We start from the raw sequence: 21,924 nt of genomic DNA, 5'->3' as shown, positions 1-21,924 counted from the left end.
TGAACTCCTTCATTTAGAGATTTTTATGGAGGTTTCATTTCATAAGCACGATTGATTAAATTGCATAACCCTGGGGACTTGCTGGCACTCCAGTGGCTAAGACTCCAAGCTCCCAATGCAGGAACCCTGGGTTTGACCCCTGGTCGGGGAACTAGATCCCCACAGGAACTAGACTAAAGATCCTGTGTGCCACAACTAAGACTTGGGTGCAGCCAAATAAATAAGTAGAAATGAAAATAAAAACAAATCATTAGCTCTTGATGGTTGAACTCAATCTCCAGCCCCTGTCCCCCCACCACAACCCTGGAGCTGAAATTCCAACTCTCTAACCATGCCTTGATCTTCCTACTGACCAGCTCAAAACTGTCTAGGGGCCACTAGTTATCTATTAGCATACAAAAGACTCTGAAGTTTCCAGGGGTTTTAGGTGCTGTGTGCTAGAAACTCGGAGACAAAAACCAGGTATATCTGTTTCCCAGTGGACCACAACCAGGCCTCCCAGTGGCTTGCCAGGCTCTGAACACTGGGTCTCCTGTCTAAGCAACACTCAGCCACGGGAGCACGCCTGGCTTGGAGTTGTTTGTTTACATGTGTTAGAGAGAGTAGGATGGTTGTTCCAGGTCATACAGTTAATGAGCAGTGTCACCTGGATTTGAACCCGGTGTGTCCGATGCCAGAGTCCCAGTGTGTCCTTCCACTGGGCTGCTCGGAGGCACTGAGGGCTGATCTGACCTCCTGAAAACATCAAGTAGCAGAAGGTGCACATACCAGGGTGGAAGGGGCAGCCGGCACACAGTAGGCGCTTTGTGAATACTTGCTGAGTCAACAAAGGATTGGCAAGTCCTTCTCCCCACACTCTCCAGGGTTCAGGGTGTCATCAGCTGCACAAGACTCATATCCATGATCTAGAAGATTGTAGGTCAGCGAGGGCCACAGACCTCGTGTTACTCAGAGGGAGAGTGGGGATTGGTTGGGCTCAGGGGCTGTCTCAGACCACTGGCATGGTGCGTCAGTGACCATGCCAGGCCTCTTCCCCGCCAGCTCTGGAACCTTCATGCTGCATCACTGGAGTCTCACAAGAGCAGGCTGGGAGAAGTAGAATGGGGACAATTCCACAGAGGAGGAAAGAGAGAGTTGGAAAGCAGGTGTGCAAACTCCTTCTTTGTACATTTCTGGCCACCTGTGTGTACCAAGTTGAAGTCTTGGTGTGGCCCAGGGTCAGTCCCTGGAGAGTAGAAAGGGGGGTACCTTGGAGGGGTGGAATCACCGTCAAGGCCGAGACCTTCCTGGCCCCTCAGATCCTTGCCTGGCTGGGAAACATTAGGGCCAGAGGATGCCCAGCCCGTCTGGGGCTCCCTGGCCCAGAGCTGTGGACGGTGGTGCCCAAGCTGCGCCTGATCTGTGACTTTGGGCCCCGCTCTGAGTGCGATCCCTGTATAAGGAGCGAGTGCTTTGAGCACTGGTTTCTCATCTTTAAAATGGGTGTGGCAGGACGTCCCTGGTGGGCCAGTGGTTAGGACTCTGGGCTTCCAATGCAAGGGATGGAGATTCAACCCCTGGTCAGGGAATTGAGATCTCATGTGCCGTGTAGCCAGGTTGATAAAATAAAAATAAAATGGGTGTGTGATATGATGTTATATTTAACCTTGTGAGGATCAAATGAAGTGAGTGACAGCCAGTGGTCGGCACTGATAAGTGTGGTTTCCTTCTTCGTTCCCTCTCTGCCTCTCCCACCCCTGCCCTTTCTTTTTTCCTTCCTTCCTAGCCAACACCTCTGGGCATGGTGTTAAAGAACTAGGTGCTCCAGGACACAGAGAACAACCTCCACCAGGGGACCTGGGGATGGAAAAAGCCTTGTCAGACCAGCTGTGGACGGGTGACAGACAGCTCAGCCCTGCCCAGAATCCCCCGGCCCCTCCAGTGCTGGGGAACTCTGGGAGTCACACCAGCTGTGGCCCCTCACCAGCTCCATCAGGGCTTCAGGCCCCTGGACTGACATAGAAAGGGTGTCCCAGGGAGGCACATTTTTCACCCAGAGTCTTACAGCCAATGGGGTCCCTCAGCAGCTGACCATTACCTGCCCACCCACCTGCCAGCTGACCACCAGGGCCAGCCAAGGGGATGCATCGCCTACTTATTGGTGCCAGGCCCTGCCGGAGGAATGCCCTGTTCCTTCCTGCTGGGGTCGGCCAGGGTCCCCTATGCAAGGTCAGCCCGTGTGCATACGAAGTCGCTTCAGTCGTGTCTGATTCTTTGCGACCCCATGGACTGTAGCCCACCAGGGTCCTCTGTCCTTGGGATTCTCCAGGCAAGAATACTGGAGTGGATTGCCATGCCCTCTTCCAGGAGATCTTCCTGACCCAGGGATCAAACCCAGTCTTCTTCATCTCCTGCATTGGCAGGTGGGTTCTTTACCACTAGCACCACCTAGGAAGCCCTAAGGTCAGCTCAGAAAGGAGAGACAATAGGAGCTGCCTCCTGTCCCTGTATCTCAGGAGGAGGAAAGACAGATGGGGAAATGGATGCGGTGGGCACAGGCCATGAGGACACCTACGAGCACCCATGAACACACCCCTTCTAGTGTGCTGCGTTTTGAATACAGAACACACACACACTCACGTTGCCCAGCAGTCCGGGTAAGAATGCTTAGACCCAGGTTATAGATGAGCAGAGTCATCTATAGATGAGCAGAGAGGACAGGGTCACCTGGAGAAAAGTCAGAGGCAGCAGGGGGAATAGAAGCTTTGGAATTAGGCTGCCTGAGTTTGAATCCCAGCCCTGCCTGACTTTAAGCCAGTGCCTTGACTTTTCTGAGCCTCTGTTTCCTCATCGGTAAAGTGGATAGAATACCCTTTCCATCTCAGGTTATTAGAAAGAAAGAAACAGCGACAGAAAAGCCCCACACAGTGCCCAGCACACAGTAGGTGCATGCCTGTCACACAGTAGGTGTACAAGAAATTTTGGTTCCTGCCCCGACTCCCAGCTCCCTTGAGTCTCCTTCCTCTGCTTCACATCCGAGCCCAAATCTCTTCCTCAGCCCTGATCAAGGAGTGAGAATTGACCTAAAGATGGCTTCTGCCAGCCTGACAGCTCCAAAACCTATTTTTGCCCACCACAGGGCCAGCAGCAGGGTCAAGGGCAGCCTCAGAAGGAGGACCCTGGGAGGGGAGTCTGAGTGTTTTCGCAAGTGAGGTCATGGAGCCTCCAAAAAGCCGCCCCTCCCACTTCCATTTGCCGGTGCTTATTACCATCCACCTCAGTTTACAAAAGTCACGTGCACCCGTATCAGACAGTTTCATTCACAGCATTCCAGGACCCCAGGTGGGGCCCTGACCCCAGCTCCCAGCAGCCCTCTCACCTAGGCCCAGGTTGAGTCCTGATCCCCGCCCGAGCCCTGAGCCCAGGTCTCAGATAGACTGTGTCCTTACAAGGGTAATACGTTGGTCACCTGATACAAAGAACTGACTCATTGGGAAAGACCCTGACGCTGGGAAAGATTGAAGGCAGAAGGAGAAGGAGACGGCGGAGATGGCTGGATGGCATCACCGACTCAATGGACACGAGTTTGAGCAAGCTCCGGGAGTTGGTGATGGACAGGGAGGCCTGGCGTGCTGAAGTTCAGGGGGTCGCAAAGAGTCGGACACAACTGAGTGGCTGAACTGACTTAGGGGATAAGGGGGGGTGTGGAGGGGCACAGTCAGAAGAGTCACCCTCACAAAAGAGGGAACTCCTGGCTGCCACATCTCAGAGCTCTTCAGTGGGATTCTCCCTCTCCTCCAGGAGCCGTCCCTGCCCTGAGGCTGAGGCGCTAAGCCTCCCTAGGGTGGGCCTGAGCCCACTGCTCAGGTTCCCAGACCTGAGAGTCCCAGCCCCCTCTTCTGAGGATCTGAGCAGGTGTTGAGAGGATCTGGGTAAGATAGAGGCAGGGGCTAGATCCTTGGCCCCGTCTGCCACCTGATTCAGCTGAGCCTCCAACATCATCCCCCTTGGCAAGGACCAGACCCACCTGGCTTGGAGGGGGCTGCCCGGTCCTCTGAAGTGGCCCCAATTTATTCTGTCCCTGTTTCTATACCATTGGCCCAGGAACAAGCCTCCCTAAGTCCCAAGAGGGAGAGCCAGGCCCAGAAAAAGGAGGTAACGTGCCCAAGGTCACACAGCCAGCCACAGACAAGAGACCAGGCCTGACTCTGGCTTCCTGACCCTGCAGGTGGACTCAGCAGACCTGGAATGGGGGCAGGGTGGCTGGGGAGCCGGTGGGAAGCTCCTTCCCATGTCGGTAGGAGCCAGCATGGGTGCCTTGCACCACTTGCCTGGCTCCTGCCTGTTGGCTAGAAGCCCGGTGGCTGGGAATCCACATGGCTTCTCCCTGTCCAGCCAGGAGAAGTCTGGGTCCTTGTCCCTGACCCACCGGCCCACCTGGAACCAGCTTCTCTACAGGCACCCACACCTGCCCAGGGCAGGGGGCGACAATAGGGAGGAAGGTTCTTCCTCTTGCTTCCTGGCCCACACTCAGCTCCCTGGAGAGCCCCCTGGGCACCTGACCTCTCCCCTCATCCTCACCCCTGGCCCGAGATTCAGTCCCACCCAGCTGGTGGGACTGAGACAGCGGGGAGCCTGGGAAGCAGGATGAATTCTTCTCCGATTCTTGATCTCGAGCCTTCTCTAGGGTATGAAATTGCCTCCTTCTCGAGGCAGCTGAACTTCAGGGAGGCAGGCAAGTTCGCGAGACTATTAACCCCTAATGCTCGGGAGAGCCATAGGAGCGCCCCTCCCTCTTTGACAGGTGTGGAGACTAAGGTCCGCGTGAGCGAGGCTCCGACTCCCCTCGGGCTAAGCACCTGTCCCCCCCTGCCCCTCCATACCCCTTACTTGGATTCCGCGCTATCTGCGGGCGGGGTGGCGCCCAGCCAGGGCCACCGGGTCTCCCCGGGCGGCGTCGGGGGCGCACGCGGGATGCTCGGGGCCGCGGCCGCTGCCTCTCGGTGTCTTCTCTACGCCGGCGGCAGAGGGCTCTGTGCACTGCGCTGCGTCGCCGGCCGGGCTTTTAGCAGTGGGTGTGGACTCTGGCACTGCCGGGGCCCCCGCCCTCCCCGCCTGCTTGGGATGTCCTTTGCCCCTTGATCCGGTGCCTCCTTCTCTCCTTAGCACGTGGGTGGCAGCCGCTCACCCAGCTGGCGGGCCGTGGGGCAGCCGTGGCCCGGGCTATGGGCTCAGGCGCCTGCCACTCCCCATCTGCGACCCGCTCGTGCCTGATCACCTTTAACCGCCCCCACCCCACCCCACACACCCCCTCCCCCGGCTCCGCGGGGGCTTGGTGCCCGGCGCCCAAATCTAGGGCTGGGTTGGAGAGAGGAGGAGCCACAGGTGTGGAGCCAGGCCCAGGTGGGCAAAGGCAGCGCCTGGGAGGCCGCAGTTACACTCTGAGCCCCAGCCCCTCTTAGCTCTCTTGAGTTCCCATCAGGCTATCTGAGCACCATTCATTCCCCTGGAAGCCAGCTCCATGCGGTGCTGGGTTCCGACCACCTCCGTCTCTGATTTCCCTTCACCCTTAGGATCCCCACTCCCATTCCTCCAGAGCAGCCCTCCCCTTCTCACACCCCGACCCCTTACTTCCCTAACCTCCTCCTCCACAGCCTCTACCTCCTTAAGCTCAGGTTCCTCCTGGAACCTCTTTCTGACATCTTTTCCCGCTGGGTCCCTGTGTCTTTCTATGACCCTGCCCTCTCCCAGAACCACTCCCCACCTTGTATGCTCATCCTTGAGGCTCTGTCCTCCTCCCTGAACCCCACCACTTTCCTGAATCCCCTTCCCTCATCCCCCCTTGCCTCCTAGGGCCCACTGACCTCCCCTTGTGTGACCTCCCTTTCTGGGTCCCTACATTCCTCCTGATTCTTAGCATTCATTCCACAAACACCCTGGACACTCACAGGGTAGCAGCCCAGAGAGACGACAGGGACAGGCCAAAAAGTATTCATAAATAAGAAATATTTTTTAAGTTCGAGTATGTCTCATGCACTATTTAGGGTATGTGTGTGCTTGCATGCTAAGTCACTTCAGTCGTGTCTGACTCTGTGTGACTCTATGGACTGTAGCCCGCCAGTCTCCTCTGTCTATGGGATTCTCCAGGCAAGAACTGGAGTGGGTTGCCACGCTCTCCCCCAGGGGATCCTTCCCCTCCCAGGGATTGAACCCCGTCTCTTATGTCTGCTTGCATTGGTGGGCAGATTCTTTACCACTAGCGCCACCTGGGAAGCCCTCTTTCAAAGCTAGTGGAGGTGATGGAATTCCAGTTGAGCTATTTCAAATCCTGAAAGATGATGCTGTGAAAGTGCTGCACTCAATATGCCAGCAAAGTTGGAACACTCAGCAGTGGCCACAGGACTGGAAAAGGTCAGTTTTCATTCCAATCCCAAAGAAAGGCAATGCCAAAGAATGCTCAAACTACCGCACAATTGCACTCATCTCACATGCTAGTAAAGTGATGCTCAAAATTCTCCAAGCCAGGCTTCAGCAATATGTGAACTGTGAACTTCCTGATGTTCAAGCTGGTTTTAGAAAAGGCAGAGGAACCAGAGATCAAATTGCCAACATCTCTGGATCATGGAAAAAGCAAGAGACTTCCAGAAAAACATCTATTTCTGCTTTATTGACTATGCCAAAGCCTTTGACTGTGTGGATCACAATAAAGTGTGGAAAATTCTGAAAGAGATGGGAATACCAGACCACCTGACCTGCCTCTTGAGAAATCTGTATGCAGGTCAGGAAGCAACAGTTAGAACTGGACATGGAACAACAGACTGGTTCCAAATAGGAAAAGGAGTACATCAAGGCTGTATATTGTCACCCTGCTTATTTAACTTCTATGCAGAGTACATCATGAGAAACGCTGGGCTGGAAGAAGCACAAACTGGAATCAAGATTGCCGGGAGAAATGTCAATAACCTCAGATATGCAGATGACACCACCCTTATGGCAGAAAGTGAAGAGGAACTAAAAAGTCTCTTGATGAAAGTGAAAGTGGAGAGTGAAAGAGTTGGCTTAAAGCTCCATTCAGAAAACGAAGATCATGGCATCCGGTCCCATAACTTCATGGGAAATAGATGGGGAAACAGTGGAAACAGTGTCAGACTTTATTTTTGGGGGCTCCAAAATCACTGCAAATGGTGACTGCAGCCATGAAATTAAAAGACGCTTACTCCTTGGAAGGAAAGTTATGACCAACCTAGATAGCATATTGAAAAGCAGAGACATTACTTTGCCAACAAAGGTCCGTCTAGTCAAGGCTGTGGTTTTTCCAGTGGTCATGTATGGATGTGAGAGTTGGACTGTGAAGAAGGCTGAGCGCCGAAGAATTGATGCTTTTGAACTGTGGTGTTGGAGAAGACTCTTGAGAGTCCCTTGGACTGCAAGGAGATCCAACCAGTCCATTGTGAAGGAGATCAACCCTGGGATTTCTTTGGAGGGAATGATGCTAAAGCTGAAACTCCAGTACTTTGGCCACCTCATGCGAAGAGTTGACTCATTGGAAAAGACTCTGATGCTGGGAGGGATTGGGGGCAGGAGGAGAAGGGGACGACAGAGGATGAGATGGCTGGATGGCATCACTGACTCGATGGACGTGAGTCTGGGTGAACTCTGGGAGTTGGTGATGGACAGGGAGGCCTGGCATGCTGTGATTCACGGGGTCGCAAAGAGTCAGACACGACTGAGCGACTGAACTGAACTGTCTAACAAGAGGGAGCATGGATGAGTCTTTAATGACTCTGGCACAGGTCAGGCTGGGATCGGGGCTGGGATAGAGTGGGCTGGGAAGGAAGGATGGATTCTGCCTGTGCAGGAGGAGGTATGTGCTGAGCCAAAAGGATGGGTCTGTTCTTCAATAGCTTTAGGATAAGGCATTGAGAGGAAGGCATTCTGGGTGGTGGGACATCTAGGGCAAAAGCAGGAGAGGTGCAGAGATGCAATGTGAGACTGAGGAATGGTCAAGAGTCTGGCATGACTGGAAGAGGATCTAGAGGTTGAGTATGAGATGGGCAAAAGGAAAAAGGAAAAAAGAGGAACACAGGCATTAGACAAAGTAATGTAGTCTCCATCTGGGAGAGGATAGGGAGCTGTAAGTTTCCATCAAAGGCAAGACTGGTCAGATTTGCTAGAACTAGAGGGAGGCAGTGGAGGGCCAGAAAGGGGTGGGGAGCTCAGCCCAGGAGTGGTCAGTCCGCCTGAGCTGGGCCAGGACCACACAACCGTCTTGGGGAGGTGGGTGGAGGATTTACCCAGCAGAAGGGACTGACTGTCACTTGACCAAAGTTCTTGGGCCTCATTCAAGATTCTAGATTCAGCCCCAGAACAGATTCTTTGTTAACAAAACGATACACTTGTAAATGTCAGGAGAACTGGCTAAAGAGGGGACTTCCCTGGTGGTCCAGTGGTTAAGAATCCACCTTGCAATGTGGGGACTGGGTTCAATCTCTGGTTGGGGAACTAAGATCCCACACGCACACGGGGATAAAAAAGGTGACGGAGGAGTGATAATCCCAAATTCAGGGGTGTGAGCAAGCAAGGTAGGAACACCCAAATGTAAGGTTTTGGTGAGGTTCCAGTTCTGGGGTTGAGTGGTAGATTCACTGGTGCTCATTATAGATGAATAAATCCACAAATAAATGAAATAAATGCAGGCCAAGTAGACACCAAAGAAAAGAGTGTATCAAAAAATAAGAATTACTATTAATCTATTTCTGTGTACCTGCCTGGGTGTTCTTTGGAAGGAATTATGCTAAAGCTGAAACTCCAGTACTTTGGCCACCTCATGCGAAGAGTTGACTCATTGGAAAAGACTCTGATGCTGGGAGGGATTGCGGGCAGGAGGAGAAGGGGATGACAGAGGATGAGATGGCTGGATGGCATCACCGACTCGATGGATGTGAGTTTGAGTGAACTCCGGGAGTTGGTGATGGACAGGGAGGCCTGGCGTGCTGCGATTCATGGGGTCGCAAAGAGTCAGACATGACTGAGCGACTGAACTGAACTGAACTGAGGTCCGGATTTTATTTTATTGCCTTTTCTTTTTTTAATATAAATTTATTTTAATTGGAGGCTAATTAAATTAGCCAATACTGTATTGGTTTTGCCATACATTGACATGAATCCACCACAGGTGTACATGTGTTCCCCATCCTGAACCCCCCTCCCAACTCCCTCCCCATCCCATCCCTCTGGGTCATCCCAGTGCACCAGCCCCGAGCACCCTGTATCATGCATCGAACCTGGACTGGTGATTTGTTTCACATATGATAATATACATGTTTCAATGCCATTCTCCCAAATCATCCCACCCTTGCCCTCTCCCACAGAGTCCAAAAGACTGTTCTATACATCTGTGTCTCTTTTGCTGTCTCGCATACAGGATTGTCGTTACCATCTTTCTAAATTCCATATATATGCGTTAGTATACTGTATTGGTGTTTTTCTTTCTGGCTTACTTCACTCTGTATAATAGGCTCCAGTTTCATCCACCTCATTAGAACTGATTCAAATGTATTCTTTTTAATAGCTGAGTAATACTCCATTGTGTATATGTACCACAGCTTTCTTATCCATTCATCTGCTGATGGGCATCTAGGTTGCTTCCATGTCCTGGCTATTATAAACAGTGCTGCAATGAACATTGGGGTACATGTGTCTCTTTCAATTCTGGTTTCCTCGGTGTGTATGCCCAGCAGTGGGATTGCTGGGTCATATGGCAGTTCTATTTCCAGTTTTTTAGGGAATCTCCACACTGTTCTCCATAGTGGCTGTACTAGTTTGCATTCCCACCAACAGTGTAAGAGGGTTCCCTTTTCTCCACACCCTCTCCAGCATTTATTGCTTGTATACTTTTGGATAGCAGCCATTCTGACTGGCATGAAGTGGTGTGAGGTCTGGATTTTAAAAGAGGATGTGTATGTATCTGTTCTAGAATAACTGGATGTCCACATGCAAAAGTATGAAGTCAGACCCCTAACTCCCACCATATACAAAGATTAGTTCAAAATGGACCAATGACCTAAATGGAAGAGCTAAAAACTATAAAACCTTAGAAGAAAACATAATGGTGAATTTTTATGATCTAGAGTTATAAAATTATTTCTTAGATATGATGCCAAAGCACAAAGCAGCGGAAGAAAAAAATAAATAAGACTTCATCAAACTTTTTGTAAAAACTTGTGTGCATCAAAGGGCCCCATCAAGAAAGTGAAAAGACAACCTACAGAATGGGAAAAATTATAAACCATATCCCTGATAAAGGACTAGTGTCCAGAATATATAAAGAACTCTTACAAACTCAATAATAAAGAGACAAATATGGGCAAAGGATCAGAGTAGACATTTCTGTAAAGCAGATATTAAAAACAACAAATCGCATAAGAAAAGATGGTGAACATCATGAGTCATCAGAGAAATGCAAATCAAAATCATGAGACAACACTTCATACCCACTAGGAGAATTATAATTTAAAGAAAGATAGACAATAACAAGTGTTGGTGAAGGAACTGGAACCTTCTTTAAAATGATTAAAATGGTAAATTTTGTGTCACGCACGTACCACCAAAAAGTCAAAAGGAATTGAGCTCAGCTGGTAAAGAATCCGACTGCAATGCAGGAGACTCCAGTTCAATTCCTGGGTCAGGAAGATCCCCTGGAGAAGGGAAAGGCTACCCACTCCAGTATTCTGGCCTGGAGAATTCCAGGGACTGTATAGTCCATGGGATCGCAGAGTTGGACACGACTGAGCGACTTTCACTTTCACTTTTTCTCAAGAATGAATCTTAAAAACATTCTGTTTTTAAAGAAGTTGGCCACGAAAGACCACATATTAAAGAATTCCGTTAATGTGAAATGTCCAGAGCAGGCAAGTAGGTTAGTTGTCTGGGGCTGGTGGTGGGAGTGGGGGTTTGGAGGAACTGGGGAATCACTGTTAATGAGTAGAGAGTTTTGGTTTGTTTTTGTTGTTTCGCCTTGTGGGATCTGAATTCCCTGCCCAGAGATCGAACCCATACCCCCTGCAGTGGAAGCATGGAGTCATAACCTTTGAACCACCAGGGAATTCCAGGTACAGTTTCTTTTAGGGGTGATGAAAATGTTCTAAAATTGTGCCAATGGATTCACAATTTTGTGAATATACCAAAACCCATAGAATTGTACAATTTAAATTGTTGACTTGTGTGGTATGTATCTCAATAAAGCTGCTTTTTTTTTTTTTTTAAGGGGGTAATGATTGAATCCTTGGAGAATAATGAATTTAAAGACTGAACCAGGGAGCAGAACCCCAAGAATAAAGTGTCCCCTTTCTTCCGGCAGCCCCTGGGAATCCCTGGCCGAGAGTAGGTGCTCCATAAGTTAAATCGAAGGAATTGTTTCTAGAAAGAGGAACCCATTGCAGCTGCTGTTTCTGGAGCACGACCAAGTGGCAGGCATTGTGTTAGATACATAGCAAGTCACTGAATCCTTCAACCATCCACTTCAGAGATGGTATCATTGAGACTCTGGGAATTAAGGAATTTGCTCTTGGTCACATAGGAAGCGGCAGAGCTCACAAAGGGACCCAGGCTGACTTCAAGCTGTCTGACTTCAAAGCTAAGGTCTAAAAATATACCCTTAAAATTATTGGGTGAGCATGTGTGCTCAGTCATTTAGGCATATCCGACTCTTTGCGACCCCATGGACTATATAGCCCACCAGGCTCCACTGTCCATGGGATTTTCCAGGCAAGAGTACTGGAGTGGGTTGCTATTCCCTCTCCAGGGGATCTGACCCAGGGATCAAACCTGTGTCTCCTGCATCTCCTGCATTGGCAGGTGAATTCTTTTACCTCTGAACCACCAATTTTGTATAAAAATTTTCAGTTCAGTTCATTCAGTTCAGTCGCCCAGTCGTGTCCGACTCTTTGCAACCCCATGAATCGCAGCACGCCAGGCCTCCCTGTCCATCACCAACTCCCAGAGTTCACCCAGACTCACGTCCATCGAGTCAGTGATGCCATCCAGCCATCTCATCCTCTGTCGTCCCCTTCTCCTCCTGCCCCCAATTCCTCCCAGCATCAGAGTCTTTTCCAATGAGTCAACTCTTCGCATGAGGTGGCCAAAGTACTGGAGTTTCAGCTTTAGCATCATTCCCTCCAAAGAAATCCCAGGGTTGATCTCCTTCACAATGGACTGGTTGGATCTCCTTGCAGTCCAAGGGACTCTCAAGAGTCTTCTCCAACACCACAGTTCAAAAGCATCAATTCTTCGGCGCTCAGCCTTCTTCACAGTCCAACTCTCACATCCATACATGACCACTGGAAAAACCACAGCCTTGACTAGACGGACCTTTGTTGGCAAAGTAATGTCTCTGCTTTTCAATATGCTATCTAGGTTGGTCATAACTTTCCTTCCAAGGAGTAAGCGTCTTTTAATTTCATGGCTGCAGTCACCATTTGCAGTGATTTTGGAGCCCCCCCCCAAAAAGTCTGACACTGTTTCCACTGTTTCCCCATCTATTTCCCATGAAGTGATGGGACAGGATGCCATGATCTTCGTTTTCTGAATGTTGAGCTTTAAGCCAACTCTTTCACTCTCCACTTTCACTTTCATCAAGAGGCTTTTTAGTTCCTCTTCACTTTCTGCCATAAGGGTGGTGTCATCTGCATATCTGAGGTTATTGACATTTCTCCTGGCAATCTTGATTCCAGCTTGTGCTTCTTCCAGCCCAGCGTTTCTCATGATGTACTCTGCATAGAAGTTAAATAAGCAGGGTGACAATATACAGCCTTGACGTACTCCTTTTCCTATTTGGAACCAGTCTGTTGTTCCATGTCCAGTTCTAACTGTTGCTTCCTGACCTGCATACAGATTTCTCAAGAGGCAGGTCAGGTGGTCTGGTATTCCCATCTCTTTCAGAATTTTCCACACTTTATTGTGATCCACACAGTCAAAGGCTTTGGCATAGTCAATAAAGCAGAAATAGATGTTTTTCTGGAAGTCTCTTGCTTTTTCCATGATCCAGCGGATGTTGGCAATTTGATCTCTGGTTCCTCTGCCTTTTCTAAAACCAGCTTGAACATCAGGAAGTTCACAGTTCACATATTGCTGAAGCCTGGCTTGGAGAATTTTGAGCATTACTTTACTAGCGTGTGAGATGAGTGCAAGTGTGCGGTCATTTGAGCATTCTTTGGCATTGCCTTTCTTTGGGATTGGAATGAAAACTGACCTTTTCCAGTCCTGTGGCCACTGCTGCGTTTTACAGATTTGCTGCCATATTGAGCGCAGCACTTATCCCAAAGTATTCACCTGTGTGTACCTACACTCAGCCTAAGAAACTGAACTATCTCTTTAATTCTAATTTAAAAAAAAATCTTTTGGGATCTTAGTTCCCTACCAGGGGTTGAACCCATACCGCCTGCATTGGCAGAATGGGGTCTTAACCACTGGACTGCCAGGGAAATCCCTGAACTATCTCTTAATGCCATTGAAGTCCCCTCTGTTGCCTTCTCAATTCCATCCTCTGCCAGACTGCCACACTGCTGAATTTGGTTATTTATTGTTCCCGTACTTTGTACATATCTCCAAGCAATATGAAGTATGGCTCTGCATGTTTCTAAATTTTACATAAACATTATTATACTGAGTGTACTCTTCTGAGACTGCTGCCTTTATTTGAGGTATTGTTTGTGAGATTTAGCCAGATTGACATGTGTAGCTGCAACGTGCCCATTTCTGTGTGTAGTATGAAGTCTTCTGTTGCCCTGGACATTTGGGCTGTTTCTAGTTTCTTGTTATTACAAGTAGAGTCACTGCAAACATTCCTGTTCTTGTCTTCCAGTCCAAGGCAGTGAATGTTCCAAGAAGTCTGTATTAGCTGCTTATTGCTACTATAACAAATTGCCAAACAACACAGATAATTTATTTATTCATTATTTGTTTGGCTGCCCTGGGTCTTAGCTGCAGAATGTGCGATCTCGAATCTTCGTCTCGGCATGCAGGAAGTAAGTTGCGGCATGTGAACTCTTAGTTGTGGCATGTGGGATCTAGTTCCTTGACCAGGGAGTGAACCCAAGTCCCCTGCATTGGGAGCACAGAGTCCCAGCCGCTGGACCCAACAACACAGACAGAATCTCTTACAGTTCTGGATGTCAGGAGTCTGTGATAGATGTCCCTGGACTGAAGTTAGGATACTGGCAGGGGCGCACCCCCTCTAGCATGTCTCGGGGAGAACCCACTTCCTTGCGTTTTCCAGTTTCTAGAGGCTGCTTGATTGTGGCTTCTTTCTCCGTCTTCAAAGCCAGCAACGTACTGCCTTCAAGTTTCTCACTGACTCCAGCACTCCAATTTTATTGTTGTGTCTTCTCTGATTCTGACCCTCCTGCCTCTCCCTTCTAAGAACCCCTGTGACTACAATGGGCGCACCTGGGTGATCCAGCATACTCTCTGCATCACAAGATCGTTGATTGAATCACAGCTGCAAAGTTCTTTTCACCATGGAAGGTGACATATCCACAGGTCTCAGGGATGAGTACGTGGCCAACTTTGGGGTCTATTACTCTGTCCACTGCACATTGAATGTTCTTTACGAGTTTGTCAAACTGCTCTCCAGTGAACTGATTCTCTCTCCCACTAGCAGCATGTAAGCATTCCTGTCACTCCCCAACCTCACCAACACTTGATATTACCTGACTTTTTAATTTTTGCCAACTTGACACTTGTGAAATGTCTGGATTCTGACTGCTATATGCTCAGGAAAGAGATGGTGGTCGATGGTGTTGAATGTGAGAAAGAAGGGCTCTGGAACTCAGAAGCGGTCTGTGACCTTGGCTAGAGCAGGGTCCTTGAAGTGGTGGTGGGGTGAAGTCAGAGTCAGTCAAGGAATAAGGGGAGGTATAAGGAAATGGGGGCTTCCCAGGTGGCTCAGTGGTAAAGAATCCACCTGCCAATGCAGGAGGCATGGCTTCGGTCCCTAGATGGGAAAGATCCCCTGGAGTAGGAAGTAGCAACCCACTCTAGTATTCTTGCCTGGAGAATTCCGTGGACAGAGGAGCTTGGCGGGATACAATTCATGGGGTTGCAAAGGGTTGGACACAGCTGAGCGCACACACATGCTGATGAGGAAACGAATGCACGGAGTGCAGGGTGTAGATGGCATGTTGGTTGGCTTGGACTGTCACAACAAAACACCACACACTGGGTGGCTTAAACAAAAGATGCCTATCTCATAATTCTGGAGGCTGGGAAGCCCGAGATTAAGGTGCCAGCAGATTTGGCTTCTGGTAAGGGTTCTTTTCCTGATTCGAGGATGGTGGCCTTCTAACTGTGACCCCATATGGTGGAGAGAGAAAAAACTTTGGTCTCTTTTCCTCTTCTTAGAAGGACACTAATCCCATCATGGGAACCCACTTTCATGACCTCATCTACTTACCTCCCAAAACCCCACCTCCAAATATCATCACATTGGAGGCTAGGATTTCAAAATACCAACTGGGGGGCGGGGTACTCAGTTCATACAGAGGGAAATGGCAACCCACTCCAGTATTCTTGCCTGGGAAATCCCATGGACAGAGGAGCCTGGCAGACTACAGTCCATGGGGTCGCACAGAGTTGGACATGACTGAGCACACACTCAGTTCATAACCGGGTACTTTTTAAAATACTGGGTGGGGGTGAAAGGGATGTATCAGTCTAAAGGCAGAAATTAAACATGAAAGAGACAGAGAAAGAGAGACATATGAACTTCCTTGGTGATCCAGTGGCTTAGACTTCACACTCCCAATGCAGGGGGCCTGGGCTTCGATCCCTGGCCAGGAAACTTGGACCCCACATGCCATGACTAAGAGTTCGCATACCGCAACTGAAAGATTGCACATCCTGCGTGCCACATCTAAGACCAGCGAAGCTTAATAAATATTTTGTAAACATATTAACTAAAAAAAGAATCCGTTCTGCTATGCAGGGTACACAGGTCGGATCCCGGGTCCAGGGCGCCCCAACTACTGAGCCTTCATGCAACAACTAGAGTCTTTGCACTACAATGAAAGACTGTTCATGTGGCAACAAAGATTCTGCCTGTTGCAACTAAGACCTGATGCAGCCAACTAAATAAGTAAATAAATAATTTTTTTTAAAAGAGAGAGAGAGACATAACTAACCACAGTAGGGGGGAAGGCTCTCAGAGGAGGCAAGGTGAAGGTGAGACCCATAGCAAGGGTACTTCGTTAACTTTGGAATGAGGGGAGGTTTCTCTTCCTGGAGGCGAGAGGGAAGGAAAGGCATTGGGGTGGGTGTAGAATAAAGAGGGGTTGGTGATGAAGAGGGACAAGCTGAGGGAAGAGCTCCCATCAGATCTCACCAAGGCCTCTTAGAGTGAAGAAAGATTGGAGGAGGGGGGCCAAAGGTGGGCCAGAGAGGAGAGAATGTCTAGGAGGCCCCTGGAAGAACGGCGGAAATAGTGGGTCTGGAGGAGACACAGCAGAACCAAGGAGCTCATAAACTGGGACCTGTGGCAGGGCTCTTGATAATATCCAGGATCCTGATGGAGGGACAGCAGGGACTGTGGGGCACACAACGCCGCCTGGGGAGGTAAAGAGGGTTTCCTGGAGGTGGTGATGTTCCAACTGAGTCTGGAGAAGGAAAACCAAATTTCAGTTACCATAAAAATGTGGAGGAAGGGGACTTCCCTGGTGGTCCAGTGGCTAAGACTCTGCACTCCCAATGCAGGGGGTTTAGGCTCAATCCCTGGTTGGGGAACTAGCTCCCACATGACGCAACAAAAAAAGATCCCACATGTGGCAAGTAAGAACCAACACAGCCAAATAAATAAAAATAAATGTTTTGAAAAATGTGGGCAAAGCATTGCCTTCACAATGCATCAGCAAGCTTGTCCTGCCCCATTCCATCAGTTCTGTCTCTTTCTCAGACATCTCCAGCACACCCTCTGTCCTCTAGCTGGATTGAGGACCTGCATATACAGGAAGAACTGAGATTGTCTGTCTTTCACCTAGAACGTGATTTTGGGTAGGTGACATCATCTCTGAGAATCTGTATCCTCATCTCTGAAATAACAGTAATTCATATCAGGTATTCATTTAACTACAGGTAAGAGACTCTACAGGCTTCCCTGGTGGCTCAGTGGTCAAGAATCCACCTGCCAAAGCAAGAGGCGAGGGTTTGATCCCTGGGTTGGGAAGATCCCTTGGAGAAGGGAATGGCAACCCACTCCAGTATTCTTGCCTGAGAAATCCCATGGACAGAAGAGCCTGGCGGGCTACAGTCCATGGCTTCGCCAATGAGTCCGACATGACTTAGCGACTAAACCAAGGAACTCAACATTCACTGCCTCTTTTCCTCACTTTGTGTATCATCGCCCCATTTTGTAGAAGGGAAAACTGAGGCTGGGGGAGGTGAATGACTTATCCAAGTCATCAGCAGGTCAGGAGCTTCTGGAGCCTGGCCAAATTCAGAAAATCGTTCGAATTCAAGGGGTAAATGTGAAACAGCCTTGCAACCTGTAAACGCCTGGGGTAGGAGAGTCCGTGCCTGGAGGCGTGGTGACTGAAGGCCGAGAGAAGGGGAGCGGAGAGAGGCGGCCCTAGAGATCCAGACGGCGGAAGGATGATGGGTTGCCAGGATATCCGCGGGTGCGGGAGGCGCGCCGCCACCGGGGTGGGAAGGGGTGCGGCCCGCCCCCTCCGCGCCCCACCCCCAGCCTCCACGCCGCGGCCCCTTTAAGAGCGGGCGGGGCGCCCTCTGGCGGCGGAGCGCCGCGCGCCGCCGGAGATCGAGCCCGAGCCGGATCCCGGAGCCGGAGCCGGAGCGGAGCGGAGCCGGGGCGGAGCGGGCCGAGCGGGCCGAGCCAGCAGCCGAGCTGGGGGCGCGGGCGGGCGGCATGTACCGGGCCCGGGCGGCGCGGGCGGGGCCGGAGCCCGGCAGCCCGGGGCGCTTTGGGATCCTCAGCACCGGGCAGCTCCGGGATCTGCTTCAGGATGAGCCCAAGCTGGACCGGATCGTGCGGCTCAGCAGGAAGGTAGCACGGGGGGCGCGGGCGGGGGGCGCGGGGGACGGGCCGCGGCCTGTCGGACCTGCCGACCGACCGAAGGGCCGCGCTGGCCGGGCCGCGGGGCCGCCGGAGCCTGGCACGTACGAGTGGGCCCGGCGGAGCCGCCCCCGGGGGAGGGGGCGCCCGGAGCTGGCCTGGGGCGGGTGGGGCGCGCCGGAGACCCAGGGAGGCGCCCGTGCACCCCAGGGATGGCCGCGAGGCGTGTCCTACGGCGGATGCTCCAGGGAGGTGTGTTCCGGGGGGCGGCTGTGTTGTGGGGGGCCCTGGCTCGCACACCCACGTTCTGTAGGGCCAGAAAGGGGAGGCGCCTTCCATAGGGAGAACTAGGGGCCTGTTTGACACCTGGGGGCACCGTTGGGAGGGTGTCCGTATGCCGGGGGTGGAAGAAGGGGCTTTGTGTTTTCCGTTGGGGAGGGGTACTGAAAGCTGAGGTGTGTGTTCCATAGGCCACCATGAGAGAAAGTTGTATATTTCACAGGAGATAGGCCCGGGCTGGTTGTCTGTGGGGGGCGGAAAGGGAAAGTGTACATTGGAGGGAGGCAGGCGGGAGGGCCATGTGCATCCTATAGGGGACAGATGGAGGGTAGTGCGTTCTCCAGGGGCAGGGAGGGGAGGCTTGGCCCGCCTAGTAACAGAAGGAAAAAGCCTTCTCCAGGACCAGGAAAGAAAGGGGTCTGCTTTCTGCAAGAGAAGGAGAGCTGGGAGCAGGTGCTAGCGGATCGGGGAGGAAAAGGGGGTGTGTATTCCTTGGGGTGTGGGGATTCCACTGGAGGGCAGACGAGGAGTGCGAGGAGGGGTGTGTGTGTGTGAGGGGGTGCTAGACAGGGACAGGGTGAACACCTCACTCTGGAGAGTCAGAGCAGGGGATGGGGAGTGTTTTCGGAGCAAACACCTGAAGAGGAAGCAGACAAAGGCCTGGAATGAGAGGGAAGCTGCCCATGCATGGAAAATGGGACAGAGGAGGGAGGGGGGCTCCTCGGGGACCTGAGCAGACATATTAATTGAAAAATTAAAAATTAACTAACATTTGTAGAGACCTTCGTAGTTTTCCTCACTTCAGTCTCCCAACAACCCTATAAGGGAGACGTTTTTAGCTCACTTTGTGGACTAGGAAACCGAGGCAAAGTGGGGTCTGGGCTCTCCCAGCGCCTCCACCTGTTGGCTCGCCATCCTGAGGTTGGGGCGCCTTTGGCTTGGCCTGTGGGCACTGCCGCCTGGGTGGGGGGGCGGTCGGCGGCTGTGGGGAGAGTCCCTGAATGGGCCTCTGGGCTCTTCCCCGCCGGCAGTTCCAAGGCCTGCAGCTGGAGCGCGAGGCGTGCCTGGCTTCCAACTACGCGCTAGCCAAGGAGAATCTGGCGTTACGTCCCCGCCTGGAGATGGGCCGCACTGCCCTGGCCATCAAGTACCAGGAGCTCCGGGAGGTGGCCGAGAGCTGTGCAGACAAGCTGCAGCGACTGGGTGAGGGATGGCGGGGAGAACTGCCCGGGGTGGGGGTGGGGGGTGCCTGGGAATTGCCAGGCTCTGAAGGTTGGGAACTTGGGCACACCTCTTCTTCGGGCAAGCTTGCAGGGGTGCTACTCCTGGGAAATTCCCAAGTTGGGAAAGTGAGCAGTTGGTGAGTATAGCTGGGTTGGAGAGACCAGAATGGGTCCCTGGGAGAAGAGGGGACCCGCTGCCCAAGGGCCTGGGGTGCTCTAGGAGACAGCCTCTGCTTCCTCTTTCGCACCAGGACGGGGTGTGGGGGGCACACAAACTGATGCTGTGGGGCGTTGTCCAGGTGAGGAAACTGAGGCCCCAGAGAGGGGAGGGGAAGCGTAGAGGCACACACGGGTCAGGGAGAGAGTCAGCAGTGGGCCCTGGGGCTCCGGCCTGTCTGTCCAGGGTGACAGGCCCTGAGGGCAGGGGCTATTCACTGCGTCCCTCTGCGGCCCTCAGAGGAGAGCATGCACCGCTGGAGCCCCCACTGCGCGCTGGGCTGGCTGCAGGCTGAGCTGGAAGAAGCTGAGCAGGAGGCTGAGGTGAGAGGAGGGGGCAGCTGGGCCTGGGGACCCGGAGGGGGAACCCAACCTATCATCGTCCCCTCCCCTTGATTCTTACATTGCAGGCGTGAGAGCCCCTCTTCCAGGAAGCCTGCCCTGAGTGCCTGGCCCCCAGGAGGGCCTGCTGAATTGCTGTCCGCCCTGGACACAAGGCCCACCGTCCCCACCTGTGACTTTCCCCCGGCTTCCTGTGACCATCTCCGGCAGCTTAGGCTGGGGCTACAGAGGAGCCGGGGCAGTCAGTCGTCCCAGAACAGTGGGAGGGAGCACAGTGCTCAGGGTGTGGAGGGGTGGAGGTGGAGGGCCCTGGCCTGGAGGAGATGGACACCCGTCCCCTTCACATGTGTCCCCATCCCTAGACCCCCTCGTCCCTGCCCCGGCAGGTCTGGTGATCGTGATCAAGGCTTGAGAGGAGAGGACTTGGTCCACAGTCACTCAGCAAGGGGCAGGCGAGGCTGGAACTCAGTGCCCCATCCCAGACCGGGGTGGTGGGGTCCATTGGAAGGGATTCAGGATGGGGGAGAGAGGACCAGCCCTGAGTCTTCGGTCATGGTCCTCCTAAACTGTCCCATCCCTCCTGTCCCAGGAGCAGATGGAGCAGCTGCTGCTGGGAGAGCAGAGCCTGGAGGCTTTCCTGCCCGCCTTCCAAAGAGGCCGGGCCCTGGCCCACCTGAGGCGCACCCAAGCGGAGAAGCTGCAGGAGCTGCTGCGGCGCCGGGAGCGGTCTGGCCAGCCAGCCCCTACGGCTGCCGCGGAGCCCCCCAAATCCTTCCCCGCTGCCGCAGTCCTGCCCACCGGGGCCGCCCGGGGGCCACCGGCAGTGCCCCGGAGCCTGCCCCCCTTGGACTCCCGCCCAGTGCCCCCACTGAAGGGCTCCCCCGGGTGCCCCCTGGGCCCAGCCCCTCTGCTGAGCCCTCGGCCCTCGCAGCCAGAGCCCCCCCACCGGTAGGATCCAGGGTATGGCCCCCCCATGGGGGGCCCAGACAAACTTGATGCGTGGCTCCTCCTCCTCCCCCACTGCCTGGGTGGGGGGAGGGGCAGGCCCCTCCCCCTGGCCCTAGGCAGGCCCTGGCCCTGGAGGCTGAGCTGGGGAGGAGGGTCCACTGGGAGATGCCCAGAGAGAGGGCTGGGGGTGGGGTGGGCAGGGTCTGATGCCTCTGGCGCTGAGGAACCTCTGCCTTTTTTTTCTCCCCGGCTGGGGCCTCCCGGGTGATGGGCCAGCCCCAGTGCAAGAACTTGACTCGAAGGGGCCTGGGAAGTTGCCCGCCTCCTTCAAGGGGCCCTGCCTAGGGGGCCCTAGCGCCCCTGCCCCTCTGCTGGGCTCGCACAATGCCACGGCTGACCGGAGTGTTTTCCATCATGTCCTGAGCCTACCTTTCCCCCAGTGCTGGGGTCCACCACCTAGGAGCCAGGGGGTCAGGCCCCAGTGGCAGGGGCAGGGACACCATGGCCATGGGGCTACCACTACCTGCCCCACTCAGGCTCCAGACCATGGGGCGAGGTAGGCCAGGGGCTTCTGACCTGCAGGGGTGAGAGTGGGCCATCCCCTGGAAAGACCATTCTGTATTTTTCTGTCCCGTCTCCTTAGAATGGAACCTTTTTGAGGGCAGGTCCTTGTCTTTGTATGTTCTGTCCCCAGCCCCGCCTCCCAGGGGCCGTCAATAAATGTGATGATGAAGATGACCATGCTGCCCGACTCCTCTCTGACCCCTCACCCGGCCTCTCAGCTACTGCAGCCTCATCTCAGGTCCTGAGCTGCCTACTCTTGAGAGGCCCTCCTTTCCTCTCTGCGCATGCAAAGCCCAGCTGTCCTTCGGGTCC

At 52.8% G+C, this 21,924-nt stretch overlaps 1 protein-coding gene across 2 annotated transcripts; it reads left to right on the top strand.

Annotated features, from left to right (window-relative positions):
* The first annotated feature begins 17,803 nt into the window (after nt 1–17,803).
* VPS37D (VPS37D subunit of ESCRT-I) lies at nt 17,804–21,786 on the top strand. Of its 2 annotated transcripts, XM_061401900.1 has the most exons (4): nt 17,804–18,031; nt 19,351–19,522; nt 20,000–20,082; nt 20,690–21,786. In XM_061401900.1, the coding sequence occupies exons 1-4, from the start codon at nt 17,894–17,896 to the stop codon at nt 21,050–21,052; spliced, it is 756 nt and encodes a 251-aa protein (XP_061257884.1). In that variant the 5' UTR covers nt 17,804–17,893; the 3' UTR covers nt 21,053–21,786. The 2 variants fall into 2 exon arrangements, with proteins under 2 accessions (XP_061257884.1, XP_061257885.1); XM_061401901.1 differs by lacking the exon at nt 20,000–20,082.
* Nucleotides 21,787–21,924: the final 138 nt, after the last annotated feature.

Source organism: Bos javanicus, chromosome 25 (genome assembly GCF_032452875.1).
Source record: "Bos javanicus breed banteng chromosome 25, ARS-OSU_banteng_1.0, whole genome shotgun sequence".
NCBI classification, from domain to species: Eukaryota; Metazoa; Chordata; class Mammalia; order Artiodactyla; family Bovidae; genus Bos; species Bos javanicus.
Note: the sequence above shows the minus strand (reverse complement) of the source record. Positions and strands in the feature narration are given on the sequence as shown.